This window comes from Camelus bactrianus, chromosome 7, assembly GCF_048773025.1.
Source record: "Camelus bactrianus isolate YW-2024 breed Bactrian camel chromosome 7, ASM4877302v1, whole genome shotgun sequence".
In the NCBI taxonomy this organism is placed as follows: Eukaryota; Metazoa; Chordata; class Mammalia; order Artiodactyla; family Camelidae; genus Camelus; species Camelus bactrianus.
The window spans coordinates 45,944,298-45,969,773 of NC_133545.1; the positions used below are offsets into that span (position 1 = coordinate 45,944,298).

The following is a 25,476-nucleotide window of genomic DNA, read 5'->3' on the forward strand; positions in this document are numbered from 1 at the left end:
AATCTTGGTGCTTGATCAGCTCCAGATTTTAACAAAAAAAGACTTAAAAGACAGTTTGGGGACAATAGTAGAAATTTGAGTATGGACTGAGTATTAGGTAGTATTAGGGAATTATTATTAAATTTCAGGTGTGATAATGGTATTGTAGGAAGTAATATTGCAGTTATGTGAGAAAAGTCATTTTCTAAGAGATATATGTTGAAAATGTTATGCAGTATTAGGATGTTTCAGTTAATTTAAAACACTTCAGCATTCTACTAGTCTCTCTTTTCTGTGTGCATGTTTAAAACAAACACTAAAACTTTGATGTTAAAAAAAAAACTATCACTGAAGATAATGACCTTTCAGGACAGTTCTGCTGCACTGTCAAATCATTAATATAAACTATTCTGTATATTTGCTTTTACTTTACTCTTATGAAAAAGCTTGTATGATCTCAACACTTCAGTTCTTGGTTAAAAACAAGCAAGTTTTGAGTGACTGGATGTTAATCTTGGGTCTGTTCACTTGAGCTTTGTATCCACAATACCAGGGGCTTGCTGGGAGCAGTGGAACCTATTGGCTAGAGGTGTTAATCCTTCCAAGTTTAAATCCCAACTCCACCTTGTGCCAGCTGACTGATTCACCTTGGACAAGTTACTCTACCACTCTCAGCCTAAGTTTTCTTATCTATAAAATGGAGGCAATAATATCAACTATTCTTTTGGCTGCTGTCAGTAATAAATGAGATAAACTATGTTGATTACTTAGTATATTGCATGACACATGGTAAGGACCCAAAGGTAGTGCAAGATCTTGGGTAGATCACTCAACTTCCACCTCCGTAAAATCAAGAAATTGGATTGGATTATTTGTAATCTTGTTTCCATCTCTCTCTCTCTCTCTCTCTCTCTCTCTCTGTTGGTGTAAGTGACTTCCCCTCCCTGAGCCTTCATTTCTGGATTTAAAATGAGGAGACTGGAGAATTCATCTAATTCTAATATCTCTAATCACAAGGGATCCTCCTCTAAATTCCCACAAACACAGATCTGAACAGGGGCATTAGACTGAAATAACCAAAACCTCCTCATGAGTGAGAAGTTGAGCCTGGGAAGAGAAAAGGTACTTTACATATTTTCAGCTCCTCCCAAGGTCTGCCTGAGTATTGATGTTTTATTAAATGAGAAAATGTGCATAAAATGAATAGTACATAGATAGTAAAGATGATATTGATGACATCATGATGATGGTACACATGGTATCATGATGATGATGATAAGGAGAGAAACAGGATTGCTCTCTTCCTTTGTCAGGAGGTCAATTATAAAAGGGTATCATTTTCCCCCCCAAATGGATTGTGCCTATTAAGTAATGAGGCTTACTTAAAAACATATTAAAATGTGTAGGAAGGGACTTGCCCAATCAGACATTAAAACTTAAAAGCATTTATAACTAAAACAGTGTGGTACTGGTGCATGAACAGACAAAGAGATCAGAGGAATAGAATTGAAAACCCAGAAATAGAATTACATGCATAAGAAAATTCAGTATATGATAAAGGTGGCATCTTACTGAGGCAAAGATGAGACTTTTAATAAGTGGTGCTGAGACAATGGGGAAAAGGTAAAGTGAGATTCATTGGTCACACCATACATAAGAAGAAACTCCAAATGGATCAAGAATCTAAATGTAAAATATGAAACTACACAGCTATTGGAAGAAAACATGGGTGACCTCCCCTCTAACTTCAATGTAAGGAAAGGTTTTTCTATGACTCAAAACCCAAAGGCAATAATAAAAGAATAAATTGACGATGTAAAACAAATGTATGCAAAAAATGCTATAAACAAAATCAAAACACAACTCACAAGCTAGGAGAAAATATTTGCAACATACATCACAGATAAAAAAGGCTAATATTTCCTAATACATAATGAACTCTTAAAAATTGAGGGACAAATCCAATAGAAAAATGGAAAAGAAACATGAACAGACAATACATAAGACATAAATATATATATATATGTTTAAACATAAAAAAATTTAAACTAACTTGTAAATAGACCACTTAAAGAGACTATCGACAAATCTGGGACAATTTGAGCAACAAAATAATGATAACAATGGATTACAACTCATAGAATAAAACAAATATACACAAGCCTATACTGATAAAAATAAGAAATTAAATAAATAGGATGAAAGAATAATGGGAGGACAGAGAAAGCTTTTCTTTAGAGTAGAATTCCAATTAATAAACGTAGAAGTAAAGATGAAAAGATAAAACCACTATTTGACAAATAGCATGGTAATATTTGTTGCTGACAAGAAAATATTATGAGAAGCAGGATACTTACAGAGTCTCAAAAAATCTCTCCACAAGACACTCTTTTTCATTACAGAGAGAAAGAGTCTGAAGCTTGGACATCGGGTGGGGGCATTCGGTACCAACGCGCAGACTGTCACAGCTCGCCCCGCCCGCGTTGCTAGGCTGGTTTTCCACAATGCCTCGCAGGGGCGGGGCCTCGTGACATCACAGAGACCCCCCGCCCCCTTACGTCGCGGGCTAGGGAAGCCAGAAGATTTCTGGCGTCGCCGACGCCATTTTGCCGGAGCCTGCGACCGAGTGGGAGTGGAGTGGAGCGGCCGTTGTTGCCGACTCTTTCCTCCCCACGACGGTCCAGTCAGCGGGTTGATTAGGCCATCGGCCCTCAAGCCGAGACTTGCCTCTTATTTAGTTCTGGGGAGCGCCTGGCCGACATGAGTGATGTAGAGGAGAACAACTTCGAGGGCAGAGTGAGTACAAAGCCGCGGGAGCCGTCTTCGGCGGCGGCCCGATGCTCGGGGTTTCACGGGGACGAGCGCGGTCGGGCGGGGTTGCGGGGAGTACTGAGGGGGCCCGCGGGGAGCAGCCTCTGGAGCCATCGCGGTCGCTTCCTCACATCCCAAGATGGCTTCTGGGTTCCACTCTTGCCCCAAACACCACGGATAACCCTCTCTTCCCCCCTTTTCGGAGACTGACGATAGCTGGACTCTTGGGTCCGATTTCCCCCCGCAGTGTGCCCTCCCTTCTCCCCACCCCGAGGCTTCCTTATCTCTGTTGAGAGGTGTGGGTCCCCGTCGCGGTGGGGCGGGAGGGGACGGCAGGGAGTTCCCCTCCGGTCGGATAGTGGTAGGTGTTTCCTGCGGAGGCGTTTCTGGCGACCCCGAGCATCGTAGAGGGTCTCGGGGTCGAAAGTGCGTGGGGCTGTTGTCCGGGCGGGAAGAAGCTGGCGTGGGGCTAGCTGGGGCCTGTGTCTCCTTGGCTCTCTATTGCAGTGAGCGGCCGCGTCTCTGTTGGAACCGGCGGCGTTGCGTCTATAAAGGCGAAAGCCTTGAGGTTGAAGGTGGGACGAGCCTAATGAAGTGGTTAGTCAACGACCGCACCGACCCTTAAGCGTTCTTAAGACGAGAGCTGTGAGGGGAAAACTACGCAAGGACCCCTTTTCCCTTAATGTCCCTTCTGCTTTCCTTTCACTTCAAAATGAATGTGGAAATGCTATAACGCCTTATTTTTCTAATTCCTTGATACTGGGTTTTTTTTTTTTTTATTCTCTATATCTCAACTTATAATGCTTTTCTTCCTATGACCTTTCATCTAAAAGCTGACCACTCCTTTACAGGTTTTTACGGTAAAAAAAAAAAAAAGAGAATCTTCTGTCTTAATCTTACATAACTGAGCAAAGTTCATGGCTCAATATTTTTACAATAGTCAATTTATATATATAGTTCTCTTAACTCAAAGTGTTACCTGGAAACTAAAGGCCCTCTCACGTTTCTCTCCTCAACCCATCCCCCAGCAAAGAGGGCTCGAAGTTTTTCATTATTTGGGGTCGTTGAATTTAAACATCACAAAGATAACGTTATCCTCGACTTAAGTATACTAGAATGTTTAGCAATGACTGAGTTATATTTCCGAAGTTACCTTCATAGTGGAAATTGGTGGAAGTGAGGTAGTGTAAAACTGGAAAGAAAACACTCCCCAGGCTACATGTTCCGGCTCTTGTGTTGGTATTCTAGTCACTAGAGGAAACGCATTAAAAACACTTAAGGTGTGTGCTGGATGGAAAGAATTTTGTCTTTTTTTAGAAGCGTCTTGAACCAGACAGTTAAATCAGGAGGTCGCTTTAGGCTTTTGTTCTTTTTGAGGAAAGAAATTTAAATAGGTTAGAAACAAAAAAGCTACCTCTAATGTCTTTAAGATTGGATTTCTCTAATAAAATCTGGAGCATAGATGTAAATGAATAGTTGAACCTCCTCACGTTTTAGGATGAGGTATTGTCCCAAGAAAACTTAAAATCATGTACTATTTGATGGTAGGTAGTTGTAAGCTGCTGCTTGTTTTGAAAATGTTAGGCAGTTATGGGAAGAAATTTTGCTGTCCATTAATCTTCAGTTAATTTTAGTACAATTTTGGGGGGTTAGTGTTTGGTTTGAGGGGATGAAGAGGACTACTTGTAGGACCTTGTTTTCTTTTAAGGTCATTTTTTTTATTTAGTCATCAAGTCGAGGAATAGAGCAAGTTATAGATAATTTTTGCCATACCCAACTAAGAAAGTAAATATATGTAAGGTTTCTACCCAGTTTTAAGCTAAAATGCATGTAGGCATTAAAAATTTATTTTAATAGAAAAAAAAGGTTTTTATCTTCCACGCACTTGTAAAGTGTTGTGATCATTGAAAATGTTTTCACATGTGATACCCAAGTGTGTTTTATTGTGAACTCAGATTGAATAATGAATACATTCACCTGTTATTTTTTTCTTTTGGTAGGTTGAGGTAATTTGTCTTTATTCATAATTGGTTAAAGAAGTAGAATGCTGGAAACTTCTGAGGGTATACTTAGTACTTTCCCTTTGGGGGGGTTCTCTTAAAGCAATTTCATATTCACCAATGTGGTTTTTAAACTGCAGTGATTCTTTTATCTGTTAACCACAAACCAGCAGTTTTAAAATGTTTTATAGAATACAGTTGTGTTATCTTTGTATCTAAATGTAATAGCCTTTTAGAGGCTTGAAAAAGGAATTTCAAATGATTTTCTCGAGGTATTTTAAGTGGCTGTTATACTTCAAACTTTTTGACTAAAACAGATTAGAGAAAACATTGATAGGTCGATATTCAGATTTGCAAAATCAGATTTGCTTTATTTATATTTATTTTCTTCATCTATAGGATAAACAGAACACATTAACCCCATCTTATTGATAAGATTTTAAATTAGAGGGTAACTTTCTGAAGACTGCAGAACATTAAAGAAACAGGATGAATACTAATACTTTCATAGCATTTTATGATCTCCTAATTGGCATATTTTCTAATTTACTGCTTACAATAATCTTGCGAGGGCTGGATTATTCTTACCATTAAAAAAATTAAAAACTAAGGCCCAGAAGACCATGTAGCCAGGAATCTGAGATTTACAGGTCCCAGTCCATTGTTCATTGCATACATAAACTATGCTGTGTATATTTTGATTACATTTTTAAAAAGAGCACACTGCACTTCAGTGTGTCAGGGCCATTAATAGAACTTGCTAAAAACAGCTACAGGAGCTTGATTTTCCATTATAGATTATTATCTCGCATTTTAAAGAACTGTACTGAAAGAACTTTAGGAAGAAAAAGTAATTGGCTGAATTTTGTTACAAGTAACCCTAACAGTCAACCAAAGTCCCTTCTGTCTGAAGTAAAACTATTGAGCATCTGCTGCCTTTTTGGTAAATGCCAGGTGTTCTTGAAAGAAAGAGAACTTGAAGTTTGTTTTAAGATGACTGCTTAAATCTGGGTAAAAGTAAGTATGTAATCTAGTGCTATGTGATAGAATTAATAAGGAATTCAGAAAATGAAGCTGAGCAGTTGTGAGGTAGGGGGAGGAGAAAGCTTACCTACTCTGTAAAACTTACACAGGAGCCTATGATTAGGAAAATGAATATTGATTGTAAGGGTGTGACAATGAGGAGGTTGCTGGAATTAAGAGACATGCTAGGTTTGACTAAATATGTAGTCAGATAATGGAGGGTTTTGAATTCTAGATTTAGGAATTTAGACTTAATCCAGTATGCAGTAAGGAGCTGTCTATGGAGTCTTAATTCTGGAAGTGGCATAGTGAAAGGAGTTTTAGTAAAGAACAGAGACTGGTACAGGAAGAGCAGCAGGGCACACTTGAAATATTTAAGGAAGGAGTTTATGAAAAATCTAGTCTAAACTGGACAGCAGAGGGATGTAAAGAATAAGTGAGAGATTTTCAGGGGATCCAGGAGAATAGTGCTGCCATTAAAATAAGTAGGTCCATTAAAGCAATTGTCTTCGGACACATATGTCAAGTTAACAGAATGTTAAGTGATAATGTCTTTTGGAGCTGGAAGTAAGGTTGACACTTGAGCTATGACTTTGCATGTCATCTTCATAAAAATAATGAATTGTTTGCTGCATACAACTTTGACTAAAACTAGAATTTCAACCTCAAAATTTTAGTGTCCTTGACAAAAATTAAGTGGAATGAAAGTTAAGATTTTCTTACTATGTTACTTATTCTCCTTCTATCTCTGTTTTTTTGTTTTTGAATAAAGCTTAGAAAAACATTGATTCCTTTTTTTCTTTTGCAATGGCCCAGTGTTTTAAATAGAGGTTAGTGATTCTTTATTGTGTAGGAGTCTACCATATAATTTGACAATTGTATGTGCTTTGTAGTATAATTGAAAAAGAAAGATACTAATTCTTGCCTCTTTTTTGGAGCTTGTTCTGGCTTCTTTAGTATCTAGAATATTTTAAAGAGACTTCTGGTGTTCCCTTTAGTATATGATGGATAAGAAAAGTGTAGAGCAGAACGCAGATTCATCTGTACCAATTTGGAATTTAAATTTGTGTATGTTAAGATATTTTGTTGAAGAATAGCAGAAATGGGGAAGGGTTTTTTCTTCTTTGAAACATTTGTAATAATAGGATGTGACGACTACCATTGAAAACTCAGCTTGGTGAGTGGCTCTTTTAAAAACAAAAACAAACACCCTCATCCCTCCTTTTTTTTTTTTTAATACAGATTAAATTGAATGCCTAGTTTACAGATAAGAATGTCAGCACTTTAGCTTTAAAAAAAAAAACTTCAACTTCAGTTTAATATATATCTCATCACATCAATCTGTGACGAAAGGGTAAGGCTTCCTTTCTTTTAGTAGGAGTAGTATTAAACTTGGGACAGTCTTACTCATCTTGGGTTTAATTTATTTTCCTAAAGTTAAGTACTATGATGTATCCAGTTTTAAAAATGCTTTTTTATTCCCCCATCATTTAAGCAGGGAATTTGTAAACTTAAGGAAACATTTTAACAGTCAAATTTTATATTTGAGGTTCTTTCACTGAAGGGTGCAAATGGGGTCTTTAAAAAGAGCAGTGCAACTAATAGTACCCACAGTATATAGCTGTAGTTTTGTAGATTTGTCATAGAGACTTCTTATGATTTGTACCATTCCTAAAATGAGAATAAGGAGTCTTGGGATCTGAAGGAATATCAAGGGATTTAAATATTTAGGAATGGGAGTCATAAAAAAATTTTTTGGTTATTTACTTATAGTTTACTATGTAGTATAACTAATTGTGAAATGGCCATGAATAATCAGCATGTTTCCTAGAACTTGTGAACACTGTGAAAAACCTCTTTGATAGCATGAGTGGGTGCTTGGGCATCAAGAAACTAACCCTGGGACCTTCATTAAAGGACATATTGAGGGTATAGCTCAGTGGTAGAGTGTGTGCTTAGCATGGATGAGGTCCTGGGTTCAATCCCCAGTACCACCACTTAAAGATAAATAAACACACAGATAAATAAATAAATTACTTCCCACCCCTACAAAAAAATTTTTTTTTGAAAAATATATCCACAAACTGAGTGAGTTAATACTGATTATTTGTTTACATGCCCTGATAGATTTAGCAGGAGAGAAGTGAAGGTGAGAAAATGCTAACCTCCAGATCAGATGGGGAAAAGAATCAGCAAACACTGTTTAAAAAAAAAAGTTGAGGGAATAATGGAAGGAAAGATGATTTCCCATCCCTCCTTTAAGTTACTGCCATACATAGTTGTGTATAACCCTTACTGCCTCATGATTTTCACCAAAGGTGTGAGTGACTGGGCCTGACCAATCTGAGGTAGAAGAGTTCGGATTTTTTTCCTTGAAACTAAGACCCTATAATCATACTTATTCAAGATTTGTAAATACTCTGTGACATTAGAAGATGAGAACGTAAGTAGAGAATTCTGTAACAGGTTCTTAGTTCTTTGATTTTAGTTACTATTTATTAGCTTTTAATATAGCTAAACCGCTTTAGTCCTTTTACACTTGTTTTCCATGCCTTTAAAATTGCCACTTATGTACTAGCTTTTTGGACATTACAAGTTGATCGTGACATATAACCTGACCAATTTGTGAGTCACATTTAAAATTTGTACAAAAGATTTGTAAATTTTACAGGTAATTTCACAGTAGTGGCATGAATTTAAATTTGATTATATGTGTGCCAATTCTAGATATGTTACACAGCCCCAAAATCATTTCAAACTTTAGAGAATATAAATACACGTACAAGTTAGAATACTTGAGCCTTTGCAGATACAAAGACGTCATAAGTCTAAGAGACTGTAAAAGAAGCAGCCTATCCTACTTGAAAGGAAGGAGGCAGAACTGCTCTTTCTGTAGACTGAAATGAAAGAATTAACACAAGAAGGTTTCCCACAAAACCTAAAGAATGAAGTTCTTACTACAATAAATAATATACATTATTTGGGTAATTTAAGTACCCATACCTCCCCTCACCCGCCCATACAGTTTACCTAAATGCACTAGTGTGTTTCTTTGGAAATAGATCTTCAGCTAAAGTAATGGGGAAATGTATTTTGAGAAGATTTGTTTTAAAAGCTTAGACTATATTCATCCAGACTTGAATTTGTGTAAACTTGGCACTATTACTTGGCATCAGATTTGCCTTGCCATAATATTAGAATGGGTTATATATACAGTATAGCATTTATATTGGTTTAACGGGCTTTAAGTACTAAGCATACATATGGTTGGAATTTTTTTTCCATCTATAATATGACACTAGCTGTATTAAAAGACACTGCAGTTGTTTACTGTAGGAATTGTTCATGTTTTGCAACAACATGTGCATCTGTTTAATAGCCCTTTTTCCTGATAAAAGGAATAGTACATGGTTATTGTGATTATCTACAGTGTGTAAAGTACAACTGTAGTTTTAACACAGAAATTATAGTTCTTAGACTTTCTTGTATTGTGTATGCTATAGTACTCGTGGTTGGCACCCTCCTCTTTATTTTTGGCTGTGTCCTTCAGCTGCCACCAAAAGCATCTTGAAAATAGTTCAAAAAACAGGCAGACACTATTTAAGCAAGTTGTACTGTGAGAACTTTCTGTCCGGCTCCTGGTTTATAGTAGGAAAAGTAGACTAGAAGCCTATTTAAGATATATTTCTGTTAAAATTTGTTGTATGATTTGATTGAGTCATTAATTTGCCTATTTCCACTAGGCACTATGTTTTTAATGTTTGATGGATCTGGATGCAGGTTTCTGAGGAATGTGCAGAATTTCTTGACTGGATAGCTTTAAGTGCAGATTAAGTGTAGGACAAATGCCACCCTTTCTCAATATTTATTTTTCTGTTTGCGATTTCAATTCCTTTTCCAAATTCTGAGTAGTTTTATGAATTGTTTTGGAAAAAGTTTAAGTTATTGTTTCATAATGAAGACAAGTCAAAGGTAGAAAAAGATAATCTAGCATTTGTCCATATAGGGCTTATTGTAGACTGGTTTCTAATGCAGTTTTGTGAAATGGCATTTATTTGATATCACTTTTTGAGAATATTATTTTAAAATGGTAAATATTAATATGACATTTTTCTGTTTAAAGACTAAACTACCAATTCTTATGACAGGCTTTTTTTGATAAAGTAAAAATAATTATGAAAAATTAAAAGTTTTATGCTTTGTATTTATTCTTTAGGTTTAGTTTACTGATGGTTATTGATTTACCTTTTTAAATAGATAAGTCTCTGAATTATTTTTGAAGGGTAAAGTGATATTGACATCTTTATAAGTTAAAGGGAGCTGAGTACTGTTTTCTTAACCTTGAACAATTCCGTGAAGAAATCTATGCAGATTGAGGTTTTCCTGGTATAAAAATTGAAGGGTAGGCAACAAAGGGGGTTAGATATTTGTGACACCTTGGATAATAAAAAGCAAGCCTTCTTTTAAAATACACTGGTATCTTTTGAAAAGATACTGTTATATCTTAATGCTTTCTGTTAACAAACTAAAAGGAAATTGCATGTTTTCCAGTGGGTTGCTATGTTAGAAATGGAATTTAAAATTTAAATTTTAAGTTGTTAGTGAGTTACCTTGTTTACATTAATTCTTAGAAAATGGTAATTTTTAGCACTATTGAATAATTTTCTGTTTTTATGAGGGAAGACTTTAATATGTAACATTATGATTTCTATTCTAGTGGCATTAAAGATTGTACACAGTATCACAGAGTACAAAGCTTCCTGATATGTATGTATAACAAAGGCTGTGGTGATGTTGGTAGATTTATATCTGGTGATCTGTTTTATAGGAGGGAAAGATATTTTTACCAGCCTATGAGACTTCAATTACAAGCAAATTAGCTATACTTTTTTTGTTTGTTTTTTGTTTTTTAGTACTGAATATGCTGCTTTTACAGTTTCAGTGAATGAAAAAGCCTAAATTGCTGTGCCTGCTCCAGGCATCTGTCCAGGAATTTAGAGTATCTGAGATGTGAAAGACTTATTGTAGGTAAATAAATGGGAAAAGTTGATATTGAACAGAAAGGCAGCTATATATTTCAGTTTTGTTTTTATCTGAAAAAAATAAATGGGCCTAGTAGCATAGTATAGTTCTTGGTAAATAAGTCTTTTGACATTAAACTTGAAGGAAAATTTTTAAGGAAATTGCATGATAGTCTTAATGGCATAAATGAAAAACGAAATTGGGAAAATTATTTACATTAATTAAGGATTAAGTGGACAGAGAAACCAAACTGTCCATCCTACTTTGGTCATAAGTGCTTCGTATAACTATCAAATTTTTTTAAAAAGGCTTTTAACCAGTTTTAAATTATTTCATTTGCGAAATTTTGATTTATATTCAACTTTTTCAGAAGTCAGTCAATTTTCTGTTAAAGGATATAGTCACTGAAGGCAGTACAAGTATGCATAACTGCATAAAATATGCAAAAACTATGAATAAAAGAGGTGGGATCAAAAATAAAGATCATGATATTAATCTTATAATGAACGTTATACTTTGTGGATAAAATGAAGTTTTTAGTTTTTCTTTATTTTTATTAATTTTTAAATGGAAGTACTGGGGATTGAACCCCAAACCTCTTGCATACTAAGCATGCAGTCTACCACTGAGCTATACCCCCACCCCCAAAATAGAATTTGTTTTAATGGCTCAGTTAAAAACACATGTACTACTAGGAGTTTACAAGCCAAGGGGGAAATTTTAAGAATGCCATGCTTTCTTTTCCCTTTCGTTTTTTTAGTATGCTTATTTTACTTCAGGTGGTATCTTTCTGGTTAAGTCAGAGTGAGCAAAGATTGTGCTCAAACAAAATTGGGAGATGTTAGTAATTTCACTAATTTTCATTTACTTCTTTGAACCTCATGTGTCCTATAATGTGTGAGTTTAGATAGGTATGTACAAATATTTCAGCCTATGTTGCTTTGCTTTAACTATATCTTGATATCTTACTGTGGCTTAGTGAAAGCTTTTTTTAAGATCCCTAAGAGTCTTCAGGTTATAAATTAGTGAAAACTTAAGACATAGGTGGGGGGGGGGTTACAGTTAATGTTAGAGTTATGCTTGAATTAAGTATTTATATTTAAATTGTTCACATTTTAGGAACTAGGATGAAACATGAAAGGGGAGGAGGGTGAAGAGTATGGTAAAAACATTTAGAGAAATTCAGTAAATTCTCTTTGTTAGAAACTAGACTTTTGAGCAATTTTAAAGATTATAAAATTGTTTTTTTTTTTAAATAAACTAGTTATTTACACTTTACCTGCTGGCTTTTCCATTTGGTAGATAACATTCTGAACTCCAGCAGAGTTTTATAATCCCCACGTGCTTAAATATACTAAATGTTCTTTTTCCATTAAGGTTAATGTTCGTGAAGAAATTGAAGAGTTTTTTCCAAGAATGTGGAAGATAAATCAAGATAAAAGAAGGCTAATGAAAAGTATTAAAGATCAGAAAATTAAAATTGAATGGGGGAAAAAATTGAACAGAAGATTGGTCAGATAGAAGCACTTGAATATTTTTTTAAGGCTATTTTGAATTGTTTGAATTGGGGAAGAATACACGAAGTATGAAAAATGAAAAACTCAATGAAGAATGAAGAGAAGTAGAAAGCAAGAGTGAAGTAGAATTAAAAGAATCTGGAAGAATGAATGGGTCCTAGGTTAAGTAAATGTATGGTTTATGTTCCAGTGTCTGTATGATCAAGTTGTAGATGAATTTGCATGATTACTTAGTTAATAGAGAATTGGTGATCTGGTTCAAGTAGGGAATTATTGAGGACAGTTAGCGGTATTAACAGTGGGTTATTAATGAGCTGAAATTTTTTCTGGAGGGTGTTGCCTAACCATTTGTTTTTCAGGAGCAATCAATATAAATAATTACCGTACTTTAAATGTTAGGTGTTAGGCATCTATGTGACCAGTGCCATTTGTAATACTGTCTTCTTTGTTAGGAGTCTCGCTCTCAGTCAAAATCTCCAACGGGAACTCCTGCTCGTGTAAAATCGGAGAGCAGGTCAGGATCTCGTAGTCCATCAAGGGTTTCCAAACACTCTGAATCCCATTCTCGATCAAGATCAAAATCCAGGTAAGTGTACTTAAAATAATATATGTGTTTTTAAAATGCTTTCCTGGGATTTTTCAGGGCAAAGTCATTTTTTCCAATCCCTCATTTTCATTGCATTTTGTATAGAAATTTCACCAAAGACACAAAACCATGAAGTAGCCTTTTTTTAAAAAAAAAAAAAAAACTATAGAGTTTAGAAATTGATAGGCTATAAATACAGGCGTAGATAAGTTAGAATTATATCTTAGCCAATTAATCTATCTGATACTAGCTATTAATACAAATTAAGTTGTTGATTGATTTAAATGAGCTTTGCATTTGAGGATTAAGGTTTGGTTTTATTTCAGCAGTATTTGCACAACAAAACAGTAATTTCCTCTGTTGGAGAGTTAATGTGCAATTTAGTGCAGAGAAGGTTGATGTATGTATTTTGTACTGGTTATCAGAATGATTTGAGAAACTTTTTGAAGATTCAGATTTCAGCTACATCCTTTACTTGAAGATTCTGACTCAGTAGGTTTTGGGTAGAATTCTGGTTAAATGTAATTGAGGGGTGATGGTTCCCAGGGTGATTTGGAGGCTTTAACGCTACCATTTCCACTGACAAAAACTCCAGTAAACCATTAGAAGGTTTACTGTATCAGATGTCCCAGATGTACTGGTGTGGGTGGAAAAAGATTGAAAAACAACCTGGATAGTTATTTTGATGAGTCATTGTAATTTCTTGATTACAGAAATAATTTATGTCTTTGAGTACAGTGTTCTAGCAAGGAGGCATGAGACAGAAGAATTAAAAGACTACTTTTCTTGAGGTCCTCAGATACATCTTTTTCTCTGTTGTATCTAGCCTAGTACTTGATTTACTAACCACTCTACATATTTAATTAAACCCACATGTGCAGAATAGCACTGGATAGGATTCAGGTATAGGAACAGAAATTAGCATATTTTCATTTTAGGACTCTGGCACTTGTGGTCCTCAATCTAGAATTCTCTTCCCTCAAATATTCTCATATTACTTGATTCAGTTCTTTGCTCATGTGTCACTGGAGAACATTAAATACCATGCACACTTCTTATTCCCTCACTCTTATTTTAATAAGATTTGTCACTATCTGATTTAGAGAAAAGGTAAGCACTCCTTAAAGGTTTTAAATTAACATTACCTTTTATTACTACAGTCCTCTTTCAGTATCAATTGGGGGAGGATTGGTTCCAGGATTTCCTACAGATACTTAATTCTTGGTTGCTAAAGTCCCTCATATAAAATGGCATGGTACAGTTAGGTTTCGGCACCTAGGGCCAACTGCATTTAAAAGTAACTCTTTATATTTTAAGTGACAGGTTTTCTTATTAGTGTTTTTTATTTTTTTAATTGAAGGTGTAAAGTAGTGCTAAGGAAAATGGGAAATATTCTGTTTGATACTCTTACACACAAGTTGTGTTCTTGTACCACCACCCCCATCCCTCCAAATGATTAATTTCTTTTAGATAGTAGGCCACTAGTATTGTTTTCATTCCCACTTGGAATTGTTTGCCTCCTTTCAATAAATCTGTACTCTTAGCTTGATGCACAAGATTTTACACAGTGCTGTCTCAGTCCTTTCTTCATTTTCATTTTTATTATTTCCTTTATAAGTATCCTAATAACTAGCAGATTACACTCTTTTGCAATTCTCCAGTCACGTCTCCATGTCTTCTTGCCAAGGAACCTTTGCTCTTACTATTCCTAGAACACTTTTCACCTGTCTGCTGGTAAAATCTTATTGAGTCTCCCGGATTTATTTAAATTTTCTTGCTCTTTGCATTTGTAACATTTATTGAATGCTGTATAGAAGTTATTTTGTCTGACTGTCATTGCTACTCGTCTGGGTGTTTAAGGATAGATCATATGAATAGTATAAAGAAATTGTTGCACAAATAGGCAAAGAAAAAGGACTGAGAGCAATAGGAAATAATCAGATGAACTAGGGAATCAGCAGTGGGGAGATGGGTGAGATGCTAGAGAAAGCTTGAAGAAATGAAGTCTGTTAGACAAGACTATTAGATTAGGTGGGCATTTTAGGTTTTGATGAATTTAGCAGGTGCTAGATTACAGCAGGCTAAAGAAGGACTGGAAAAGAAATGATACGTAACAGTGGAGAGAATATAAGATTACAGTAAAAATGTAGGAAACGATTTTATTGTGATGGTATTGGTAGTTGGTGGTTTATTTTGTGTTGGTTTTGTGGTGAAACTATAAAACACTTATAATCTTAACCACTTTTAAGTGTATGGCTTGGTGGTATTAAATGCATTCATACTGTTGTGCAACCAGCACAACCATTCATCTCCTTAAGTCTTTGTGTTATAAAAACTAAAACTCTACCCATTAAACAATAACTCTTATTCTCCCCTTCTCCCAGCCCTTGACAACCACCATCTTACTTTGTCTCTATGATTTTGACTACTCTTAAGTACCTCATCTAAGTAGAATTATACAGTGTTTGTCTTTTTGTGACTAGCTTACTTCACTTAGTATAATGTCCTCAAGGTTCATCCATGTTGTAGAGTATTAATTTCCTTTCTAGTGCTACTTGATTTTTTTTCTTTTTGAAGAAGACAGGGCCTTAACATGTTTGTAAGGAAAGGTGAGGAGTGACTTTGGAAGGGATAGGCTAGGGAGGAGATGTAGTGATTAAGAGTACAAGAGGAAGAATACTTTTTCCTCAGAAAGAAGAAAAGAGCTGAGAATAAGCAGGAATATACATATAGGCCTTTGGCATTGTCAGAGGTTTAGAAATAGCCAAAGTAAAACCAGTGAGTCACGAAGTAGTAGTCAGTAAAAATTATTGTGCACACCACCAAAAAGACAGTTTGCAAACCAGAAGCACTCAAATCAAGTATGGAATGAGGCTCAGTGGTATGCTGTTACAAAGCAGCTCATGTAGTGAGAAGGCAGTGTCTTCACAGTAATTGGTGATTAAGCTAAATTAATAATTAAATTATTAATTAATTTAAAATAATTAATAATTAAACTGGTTTTGTCTGCTCAGGGAACTTGCAACTGGTGGTTGTTTGCTTTTGATTTTAACAGCATTAGTCATTTTGTTCCAGTATTTTTACCTAAATTTATTTCTCTCAAAGGTCAAGGTCAAGGAGGCATTCTCATAGACGTTACACTCGATCCAGATCCCATTCTCACTCTCATAGGAGACGATCTCGAAGTAGGTCATACACACCAGAATACCGGCGTCGAAGGAGCCGAAGTCATTCTCCAATGTCTAACCGGAGAAGACATACAGGCAGCAGGGTATGTGGTTTTTAAAAGTTAATGAAAGCTTAGTCTTTCCTGTGTGTTTAAGCACAGCATAATATCTTGCTTTTATGACAACTAGACCACTATTTAAGAGTGGTACTCCAGAAACATCCTTGATTATATGATTATTGTTTATACACATTTATGTATATTTTCTTTTCTTGACTTTTGAGCTAGTAAATGAAATTTGGGAAGAAATGATTTGTTATGAGAATTAAAATGAAAGCTGAATTGAAAATACAGACATTAAAAATTTTACTTTCGGCGTTGGGGGTCAGTTTGTAGCACAGAAATACCAAAAGCTCAGTAGTAATAACAATAGCTAACACTTACACTGAGCACTGTGCAAAGTTCCTCAATGCATTTAATACTCTTAACCTCTCTGTCAGGCAAGTTAACATATTATAGATAAGGAATTTGAGTCCTGATACATGACACTGAGGTTGGTTTGTTTTTAACTGTAGTGGAGTCTATCATGATATTTGAAGTCTGCACATTAACTTTTCAAGGCTGGGTTGTGGGAACATTGAAGGAATATCTTTGCTGAAGAATGGAAATGGAGGAGAGTCTTACCAGCAATTGTAGATAAAGTCAGGTTAAGTACAATTCTATAAGAGATGGAAAACATTTGGATGAAAGTAGAAATGCAGCATTAAACTAAGGATAAATTCTTTGGATACTTTCTGAAAAACAATGTAGTCTTTGTGTATTGGGTAAGCTGTTCTTAGCAAAGTATTTAATTTTTGTTATAATTTGAAGCTTAAAATCAGCATGTTCATTCAACAGGCGAATCCAGATCCCAACACTTGTCTAGGAGTGTTTGGCCTCAGTTTGTATACAACAGAGAGAGATCTTCGTGAAGTATTTTCTCGATACGGACCGTTGAGTGGTGTCAACGTGGTTTATGATCAGCGAACTGGACGATCACGAGGATTTGCTTTTGTTTACTTCGAAAGAATAGATGACTCAAAGGAGGTGATTTTGTTTTTATAATTTGTCATTTTGAAAATTTTCTGAATGTGCATGATTATAATACTGAGTTACTATTAAAAGTTGATTAATAGCCTCCCAGTTCCATAAACATTATGTCCTCTTTCATTCTCTGACATGATTTAAATTCTGCCTCTCAGTGTTAATTAAAATTGGAATGGCCATTTTCACTTTCCAGCTAATACTTTCTGGTATGGGCATATCCTGATTGAAATCTGGCCTTATAAAGTGATATTATGTGTTTTTAATGGAAAAAGTGAAGTGTATATAAGTGTTCTCTTTTGAATAAGCCTTATTCATGCTCCAAACAGACGATTAACTTTTTTAAAGAATTATGTGTTATTTAGGTTTAATCTGTTTAATTTTGTAAGTGTCTAATTAGCTCCTCGTGAATACAGAGTTTTTCTATTCTCTTAATGTTCATCTGTCATTCTGATCTATAAATGAAAAATAATACATGGAAAGAATTGGTACTTTTAAGAGGAGGTACTGGGGATTGAACCCAGGGCGTCATGCATGCTAAGCATGCGCTCTACCACTTAGCTATACCCTTATCCTGTTTAGTGCCATTCTTAATTTGCCTAACAGAATGATCAGTGTTAGTGATTTGAAATAGTGCCAGGAATCATTATTGCTCTTTGCATGAACAGTGTTTGATTATAATATAAGCAGTCATAATAAAAGTGTATCTTTCAAAAATAATAGATGCTATTAGCATCTTGGTGGATAGAGGCCAGGAATGATATTAAACATCCTGCAATGCACAAGATAACCACCCATGACACGGGATTAGCAGTCCCAAAATGTCAGTAGTGCTGTGAGTTGAAAAACCCTGATTAAGTCTAACAAAATAATTCTGCAAGTTGAAGCATTTATGTAACAGACATTCTAATAGGCACTCCAGTGGGGGTTTTTTTTTATTTGTTTTGTTTTTCACTATTACATATTTGTGATTTGTTTATTCCTGTTCTCAGTTAAGGGATAAAGGTATAAATTTAGAAATACCAGGACATCTGACCTGAAATGAAAGTTGCAAACAGTATCACAGTTTAAAAATGTTTAATATGAAACTCATTTATCCTGTCTTTTGACAACTCCCCCACTCCTGGCCGTAGGTTTATTTCTGGGTAAAATAAAATGAAAATGGTGACTTTACTTAATTTCAAAGAATTTTTTTAATGTGTTAAAGTGGTTGAATTATTACTGCATTTATTTGTATTAGTACCAAAGGGCAAAGCGATAGGGAATGTGAGTACAGATATAAAAACAGGAGCACTTGTTGGCAGATTTAGAAGTTCCTTTGTATTTGGAGTTCACTAGGTGGCAGTGTTTTACTTAAGGAATGGCTTGACTTGTTTGGACTTGTCAGCTGAGTTGCAATTTCTGCTTTGAATTGCCCAGACTGAAGCTAGTTACTGCAGTCTTAAAATTATGCGGGCTTCCCTGAGTTGTGTGGTTCCTTCTCTATGGCGGTAGCTTCCCCAGCCTTTCTGCAAAGGCTTGCTTAAGTGTCCATATGTATATTAGAAAACCTAACACTATTGACATGCATATAGGAGCGATTAATATGTAAAATCTTAGCACTATTGCTTGAGAAAGAAGTGTTTAGAGAATTTTAATTTTTGAAATCCCAAATGGGAAAATGTAAAGTTTGTTGCAGTTTTAGTAGTTTCTCCTTGGTGAATTATGCATGACTTCCTGTGTCTATACTCCTTTATAGGCTATGGAAAGGGCAAATGGAATGGAGCTGGATGGTAGAAGAATTCGTGTGGATTATTCTATCACCAAGAGAGCGCACACACCTACACCAGGCATATACATGGGCAGACCAACTCAGTAAGATTTCAAGTTTCCTAAGCTAAATTTTAAAAGCCAGAAATCCACCAGAAATGTGTATGAAATTTTGATTAATCGAAAGACAAAATTTTTTTCCCTGTAATTAGAATTGAGTTACTTGAGTATATATTTTTTTAATCCTTTTGTGGGGGGAGTGCCTTCTCTGAGGCACAAACTATTTCTTTTACTTTTTATATATATTTGAGCAGGGAGACAAATCTATCTGAGTGCATTTCTGGCTCTTCTGCTTTCTATTCTATGTGACCTTGTAAGTGTCTGTGCTTAGAGAAGGGTATTACTGATACTAATGTTTTTTAAAAAGCCAATTTTCACTTTGTGTGGAACATAAATAGGTACTAAAGGGTTTTGGTTTTTTTTAAATACCAAAGATAGTATTTTTTAAGAGTGAAAGAAGGAATATAGGCTTTCATTTAATGTGTGAAGCCTCTTGGGAAAACGTAGGATTTGACAAGGAGAGCTTACTGAAAACTAAAGTAAAAATGTTGCTATGAATAGGAGTTGGGAAAACAGCAGGAGAAAGGGCTTAGAGTTTAAATTCATTGCCAAAGGTTTGAACACCAGACCTTGAAATTGTTTTAGTGCCGGACCTCTGTGTAAGGTAGGTAATTCTCTTTAATGTTCAGGGTTACTGGTTACTTTTTAATTCTTGATGTTTATTTTATAATTAGTCATAAGGACATACATCTTAGGAGCATGGTGCTTCATTTCACCTTATTGAAAAGGTCTTGCTGATTTGGGTGGTGCATTAACAGAAGAGGATTTTATAGTCTGGAAAGTATCTAAGTACCAGTTTGTATTAAATGACATTAGAAGGTAATCATTCATGTTGGTATAAAATTTCCACATTTTTCTGTAGTAGTGGTGGTGGTGGCGGTGGAGGCGGCGGTGGAGGTGGAGGAGGTGGCAGACGTCGGGATTCTTACTATGATAGAGGATATGATCGTGGGTATGACAGATATGAAGACTATGATTACCGGTACAGGTAATGTTTTAACTTGTGATTTCTATACTAAATTAGATGATAGCAGTAGTATTTGGCACTTTTAATTTGTCTAATTTATGTTAATAAAAATATTTAAAATAGATTGTATATGATGCTTTTCTGAGAAAGTGGAAAAAATGATTTTCTCAAAACAGAACAGGTTAATTTTTTGTCTTTGCCAATACTGTTGTAGTATCATTGGCACATAGAAAACTTCATAGTGATCATCTTGGGTCCATTTATTATTTTGAATGACAGGGAATTTTTATCTGCCTTGGCATAGTGATTATGTGGTATGCTGAGTAGTCTTTTATTTTCCTACAGAAGAAGATCACCTTCTCCTTATTATAGTCGATACAGATCACGATCAAGATCTCGTTCCTACAGCCCAAGTATGTATACTCTTGCTTTTGTAGCATTAAGAAGCTCATTTCTAATGAATGGTTTATTGAGAAAATTAGGGTATAGGTGACTGTTAATAGTTGAGAAAATATTAGGCAAGTCAAACTATAATTGTCATTTGACTTAATTTTTTTTTTTAACTCTTTTTCAGGACGCTATTAATAAACAATGATTGCAGTTGAGGACATCTTTTTCTCTTTATTTTCTTTTTTTCTCTTTCTCCTTTTTTTGTTTAATTCTGGATTTCTCCAAGCTTCTGACCCTTCCTAGTCCTTAAAAAGAATCCTTAAAAAAAAACTTTTGGTTTATTTAGCATCTATACTTTGTCCATTGTATTGCTGTTTTCCACCCCTTTTATTGTATTCTTAAAGATGTAATTTTTGTCATTCTGAGTAGTTAAACATCTGGAGTAAAAAAAAGAACCCTCAGTGTTACGCTTTTTGTAAATGATTTTTCTTTACTTTTACAGAAAACTAACTCCTGGCTAATCAAATGAGGAAAGAAATGATCTTTTTAAACCTTTTGTGTTAGATATTGTATTAGAGAGGTGCATTTACTACAAACTCCTTTTTAAACTTTCTTTTGGGGAAGTTAGTAATACAAAGTAGTTCAGTCATGTCAAGTTTGTCTGGGGTGGCATGGAGCAGTCAAATAGTTGATTGTAGAAAGTTTGAAGCTATAGAAGAAAATACTTGATCATTTCTTTTGAAGAACGGAATTTTTGAACCCTAAAAATTAAGTCATTTTTTAGAGATGAAAAGCTTGTGGACTCCTAAAAAACATGTTGTATTTAAAATACATTTGTTAAAACTTACAAACGTAAAGTGTGATTTTTGTGTTGAATTTATTGACATTTAATTATTAGTGGAGGACAAACCCTTATTTATTATTTAGAGCAGTTATATACTTTGCTGTTAGAAATTTTGGTTTTGAGACAATGGTTAAGCAGGCTATTATATAAAGTCCTTAGAAGATAGTGTGGGGGAAAGTAGTCTCCTTTCAAATAAAAATGAATTTCTTTGAAAATGGGACTGTCTCTTTATTGTTGTACAATGGGAAAATGTAACTGGATTGATTTGAAAACCAGTCCTTCCTTTTTCCTAACATTTTTGCTTACACCTGCATATATAATCAGTCTTGAAAAACCCTTTTCTTCCCTCCCTTTTTTCATTGACCAACCTGTAAATACTGAGAATATTCTGTACCAAACCTCATGCTAAAGAAAGTAAATAATATGGTTTATTTTTTCAAGAAGTTTCTGTGCTTGTAGGAAACACACACACTTAAGCAGCTGTAATGTGAGAGGAGGCTGTTTTAACAAAGAGGTGGTTGATTTTTGAGGTGACCTCAAAAATAAAAAGGTATAAGAGCCTGAGTCTCCTTTGTTTTCTCCCTCAAAGCAATGGGAATAAAATTAGATAATTATGATCTGTGTATTAGATAAATGGAATGTATGCAGTTGGAAGTGCTTCAGACATCTTTATTAAAAAGGTAACTTTTCAAAATATCTTAAAATTTTTTTTGCCAATAAGGGATATCCAGAGAACAAAACAATCTCTTGTTGGTCCCTAGAGAGTTTTTGTTCGTTAAGCCAGGTTATTAAAGACTAGGAATCACTGCCTTAAAAAGAACATTAATTTGTTCACTATAGTAATACTTCAAAGATTTAAGCTGTGTATCATCAACAAAAGTAACAACATTAGCCACAATCTGGAAGAGAATTAATAACCATATGAAGAGACAGTGAACATAATTAAAAATATGTAGATAGTACATATGTGTTAATGGACAGAAAACAGCAGAGGAGAAAACAAGAGTGAGAGGGATTGAAGTTTAAATAGGGCAGTCCTTGAAGGCTTTCCTGAGAAGGTGAAACAATAGTAAAATCTGAAAGTGTGGAGGGAAGGGAGCCTTGTAGATACCTGGGGAAAGTATGTTAGAGAGTACAGCGAATGTAATGGCCTTAAGGCGGTAACATACCTGGAATTTTGAAGAAGGTTAGAGAGGACAAAGATAATAACCAAGGGCTGGGCCCTCCCTGCTGGGGAGAAGGGATTTACTTACAGTATTAAAAATCTTAAGATTTTTTTTTTTTTTTTTTTTTTTTTGATGGAGGTACTGGGGATTGAACTCAGGACCTCGTGCATGCTAAGCACTTGCTGTACCACTGAGCTATTACACCCTCCCCCCCTTAATTAAGACAGTTTTTTCCAACTCACTGAAGGGTAGAAATAATGTTGGTGTTAAGGGGTTGGAGGAGTTTTTTGGTTCTAACTCCTTACAACAGTGGTTTCTGCTTAATCTTATTTGGGTCATGGAGCCTTTAAAAATTTTGGAAAAAGAAATTTGCACTCTGTCTTCCTAGGAAAAGTGCACTTAAGAAAAACAACTGTTTACTTTTAGAATATACACCAGCTTTCTAATAGTGGATAGTTAACTTTGTGAAGTGATTGTCAGGAGAAAGGAATTGAGAGGGATTTGCAGAAAACCAGTAGAACATAGAAATTCAGGGACATTATACATATACCTCTCTTAAGGTAAAATCTCCTGTCAAATAGAAATTCCCCCTGGATTCAAGAAAAATAGTTTTTTTTTTTTTTTGGAATATTCAGAACATTTGAATTTCATAGCACCTTGAGAACTATGAAGCACACGTATTTATTATTTCACTATGGTAATTAAAAGCCTATTATTTGTAATATAAAGAAAGTTTTATATGTTGAAAATGTCTACCCCTGATATCAGACTTAATGCTTTGGCTGTATGGATTTTCTTTTTCCCACTCAGATAAATTTGAAATTAAGTGGATTTAATGGTCGAAATCAGTGCATTTTTGTATTACATGAATGACACTTTAAAAGGTGAGAAATCTACTATCAATAAGGAATGATGAATATAGAAAACAAGAAAGATCTAACTAACTTCCAAGAAAGCAAATACACACATAAATGGAATAACAGACTTTGCCAATTTAAGCTCTCACAAACACTATGTGAGAGGAAGATCTTCTCTGGAAACAAGGTGTTGAGATATTACTAAAGGAAAATAAGCTTCTATTCTCTGAATTATTTATACCTCAAAGTTATTTCAAAATGAAATTAAGATAATTTTCAGAAGCAATATGGCGAGATAAAAACTTGATAGAGCCAAAGGGGAAAAAGTAAGACTGCATGGTATTGGTACAAAATGTGCACACTATGGAGTCCTATATACTTCACAGTGATTTCATGAATTCTGCCCTACACATACTTGTTATTGACCCTAAAAAGGCTGTCCAATTGGAAACCCATGCATGGTGTTCATAAGGTTAAAAAGAAGGTAAGTTACTTAACATACAAACCAGCTATGAATCCTCACAGCATTCTGTGATGTGAAATCTAGGTACATATAATAATACCCCTTTTTCCTTGGGTATATGTTCCAAGGCTTTCAGTGGATGCTTGAAACCATTGGGTGGCACTGAACCTTACACTACACTGTTCTCTTTAAGTATATACCTGTGGTAAATTTTGTAAGTTAGGCACAGTAAGAGATTAGTAAAGTAGAACAGTTATACCAATACACTGTAATGAAAGTTATGTGAATGTTTTCTCAAAGTGTACTCCCTTGTGATAGTGTGACATAAATTCCGATGTGTTGAGATGAAGTATGACATGGCATTGTTAGGGCATTGTTGACCTGATGATATATAGGAGGATCATCTGCTTCAGGTGATGCTGGATCATGGATCTATGATGATGTCTATGGTTGGGAACCCTAGGCAGGATGGTGTGAAGTTTATCACACTACTCAGAAAGGCATGCATCTTAAAAACTTGAGTTGTTTGTTTCTGGAATTTTTAATATTTCTGGACCGTGGTTGACCTTGGGTAACTGAAGCCGCAGAAAGCTAAAGGGGAGGGACTATTATATTTCTATGGTAATTCAATTCAGGAGTAGATTTTCATGGCATAGTTTTCAGACTACTCCAACTATTGCTTTTTTGTGTATATATTTGCAAGGTTACTATCTTGATGCAGGGATGTAACTGGCAACATACTTTAAGATGAGTTGGAGATAAAGTTGACAGAACACTTAAAAAAACTCTTCAAAGTGAGGGCCTAAATAGACTCCTACTTCCCCCTCCGAGGTGGACATGGATAGATGGGTAATTGAAATGTCACAGTTTCAGAATATAGAGTGTGGCTCTGATCACTTTAATTTGGAAAAGTAAAAGTATATATAAAGGGGAGAATAGAGAATGCTTAATTTGTAGCGTTTCAGTTGGAAATGGATGGTGGTGATGGTTGTACAACAGTGAATGTACTTAATGCCAGAGATTTGTGCACTGACATGGAAAATTTTATGTATAGTTTACACGCAAAAAAAAAAAAAAAACCCAAACCCTGAAATAAATAGCCACACATGTCTAACTTGGTACTCTTTCACTGTGGTGTATTGTACAATTTGAAAGCTGTGAAATGATTAGTTAACCAACTGAGGTAATTAGTTGTAACAGTGCCTGTTACTCCTTACGGAGTAAGTGTCCAGTAAATACACGTATAAATGAATGAACATAGAGAAATGATTGGTAAGGCCCATTAACTTATGAAATTCCCAGTCTAAAAGTTCCAAGTTAAAGAGCTGAAGTATAAAAGGAGTATGATATAAGGGATGTAGGCTGAAAATATATTCAATCATGATGACCCTAAAAAGTGGTTCAGAATCACTTTTAATATAAATCTGTTTAATAAAGGAGGAGAAATGGCAATTTAGCAATTACAAAAGTACTGTTAAGTCACCTTGAAAATTCATTTTTCTGAAACTGAAATCCCTGATGTCAGATAAGTGAAGCACTGTTTGATACTTAAAAAAATTAAAGGAAGAGAAGTCACAATGGAAAGTTTTTTTTTGAAATGTAAAAAGGGATATGAATTTATTTTTAAGTACTGTACATTAAAAATTATTTCTTTGTAAAGTCATACTTGTATCCAATAGAACTTTTAATACAGTTTTAAATTATGGTTTGTATGCTCTGGTTTCTCAGGATTA

General features: G+C 34.9%; 1 protein-coding gene across 3 annotated transcripts; it reads left to right on the forward strand.

Moving 5' to 3' along the window:
• Positions 1–2,587: 2,587 nt before the first annotated feature.
• Positions 2,588–21,472, forward strand: TRA2A (transformer 2 alpha homolog). 3 transcript variants are annotated; one of them, XM_010968621.3, is made up of 8 exons: positions 2,588–2,775; positions 12,805–12,938; positions 16,044–16,209; positions 17,002–17,190; positions 18,926–19,041; positions 19,919–20,044; positions 20,369–20,436; positions 20,598–21,472. In XM_010968621.3, exons 1-8 carry the CDS (start codon positions 2,740–2,742, stop codon positions 20,606–20,608), a joined length of 846 nt encoding a protein of 281 aa, XP_010966923.2. In that variant the 5' UTR covers positions 2,588–2,739; the 3' UTR covers positions 20,609–21,472. The 3 variants fall into 3 exon arrangements, with proteins under 3 accessions (XP_010966923.2, XP_045361588.2, XP_045361587.2); XM_045505632.2 differs by having other exon boundaries at positions 20,372–20,436; XM_045505631.2 differs by having other exon boundaries at positions 19,922–20,044.
• The last annotated feature ends 4,004 nt before the right edge of the window (positions 21,473–25,476 follow it).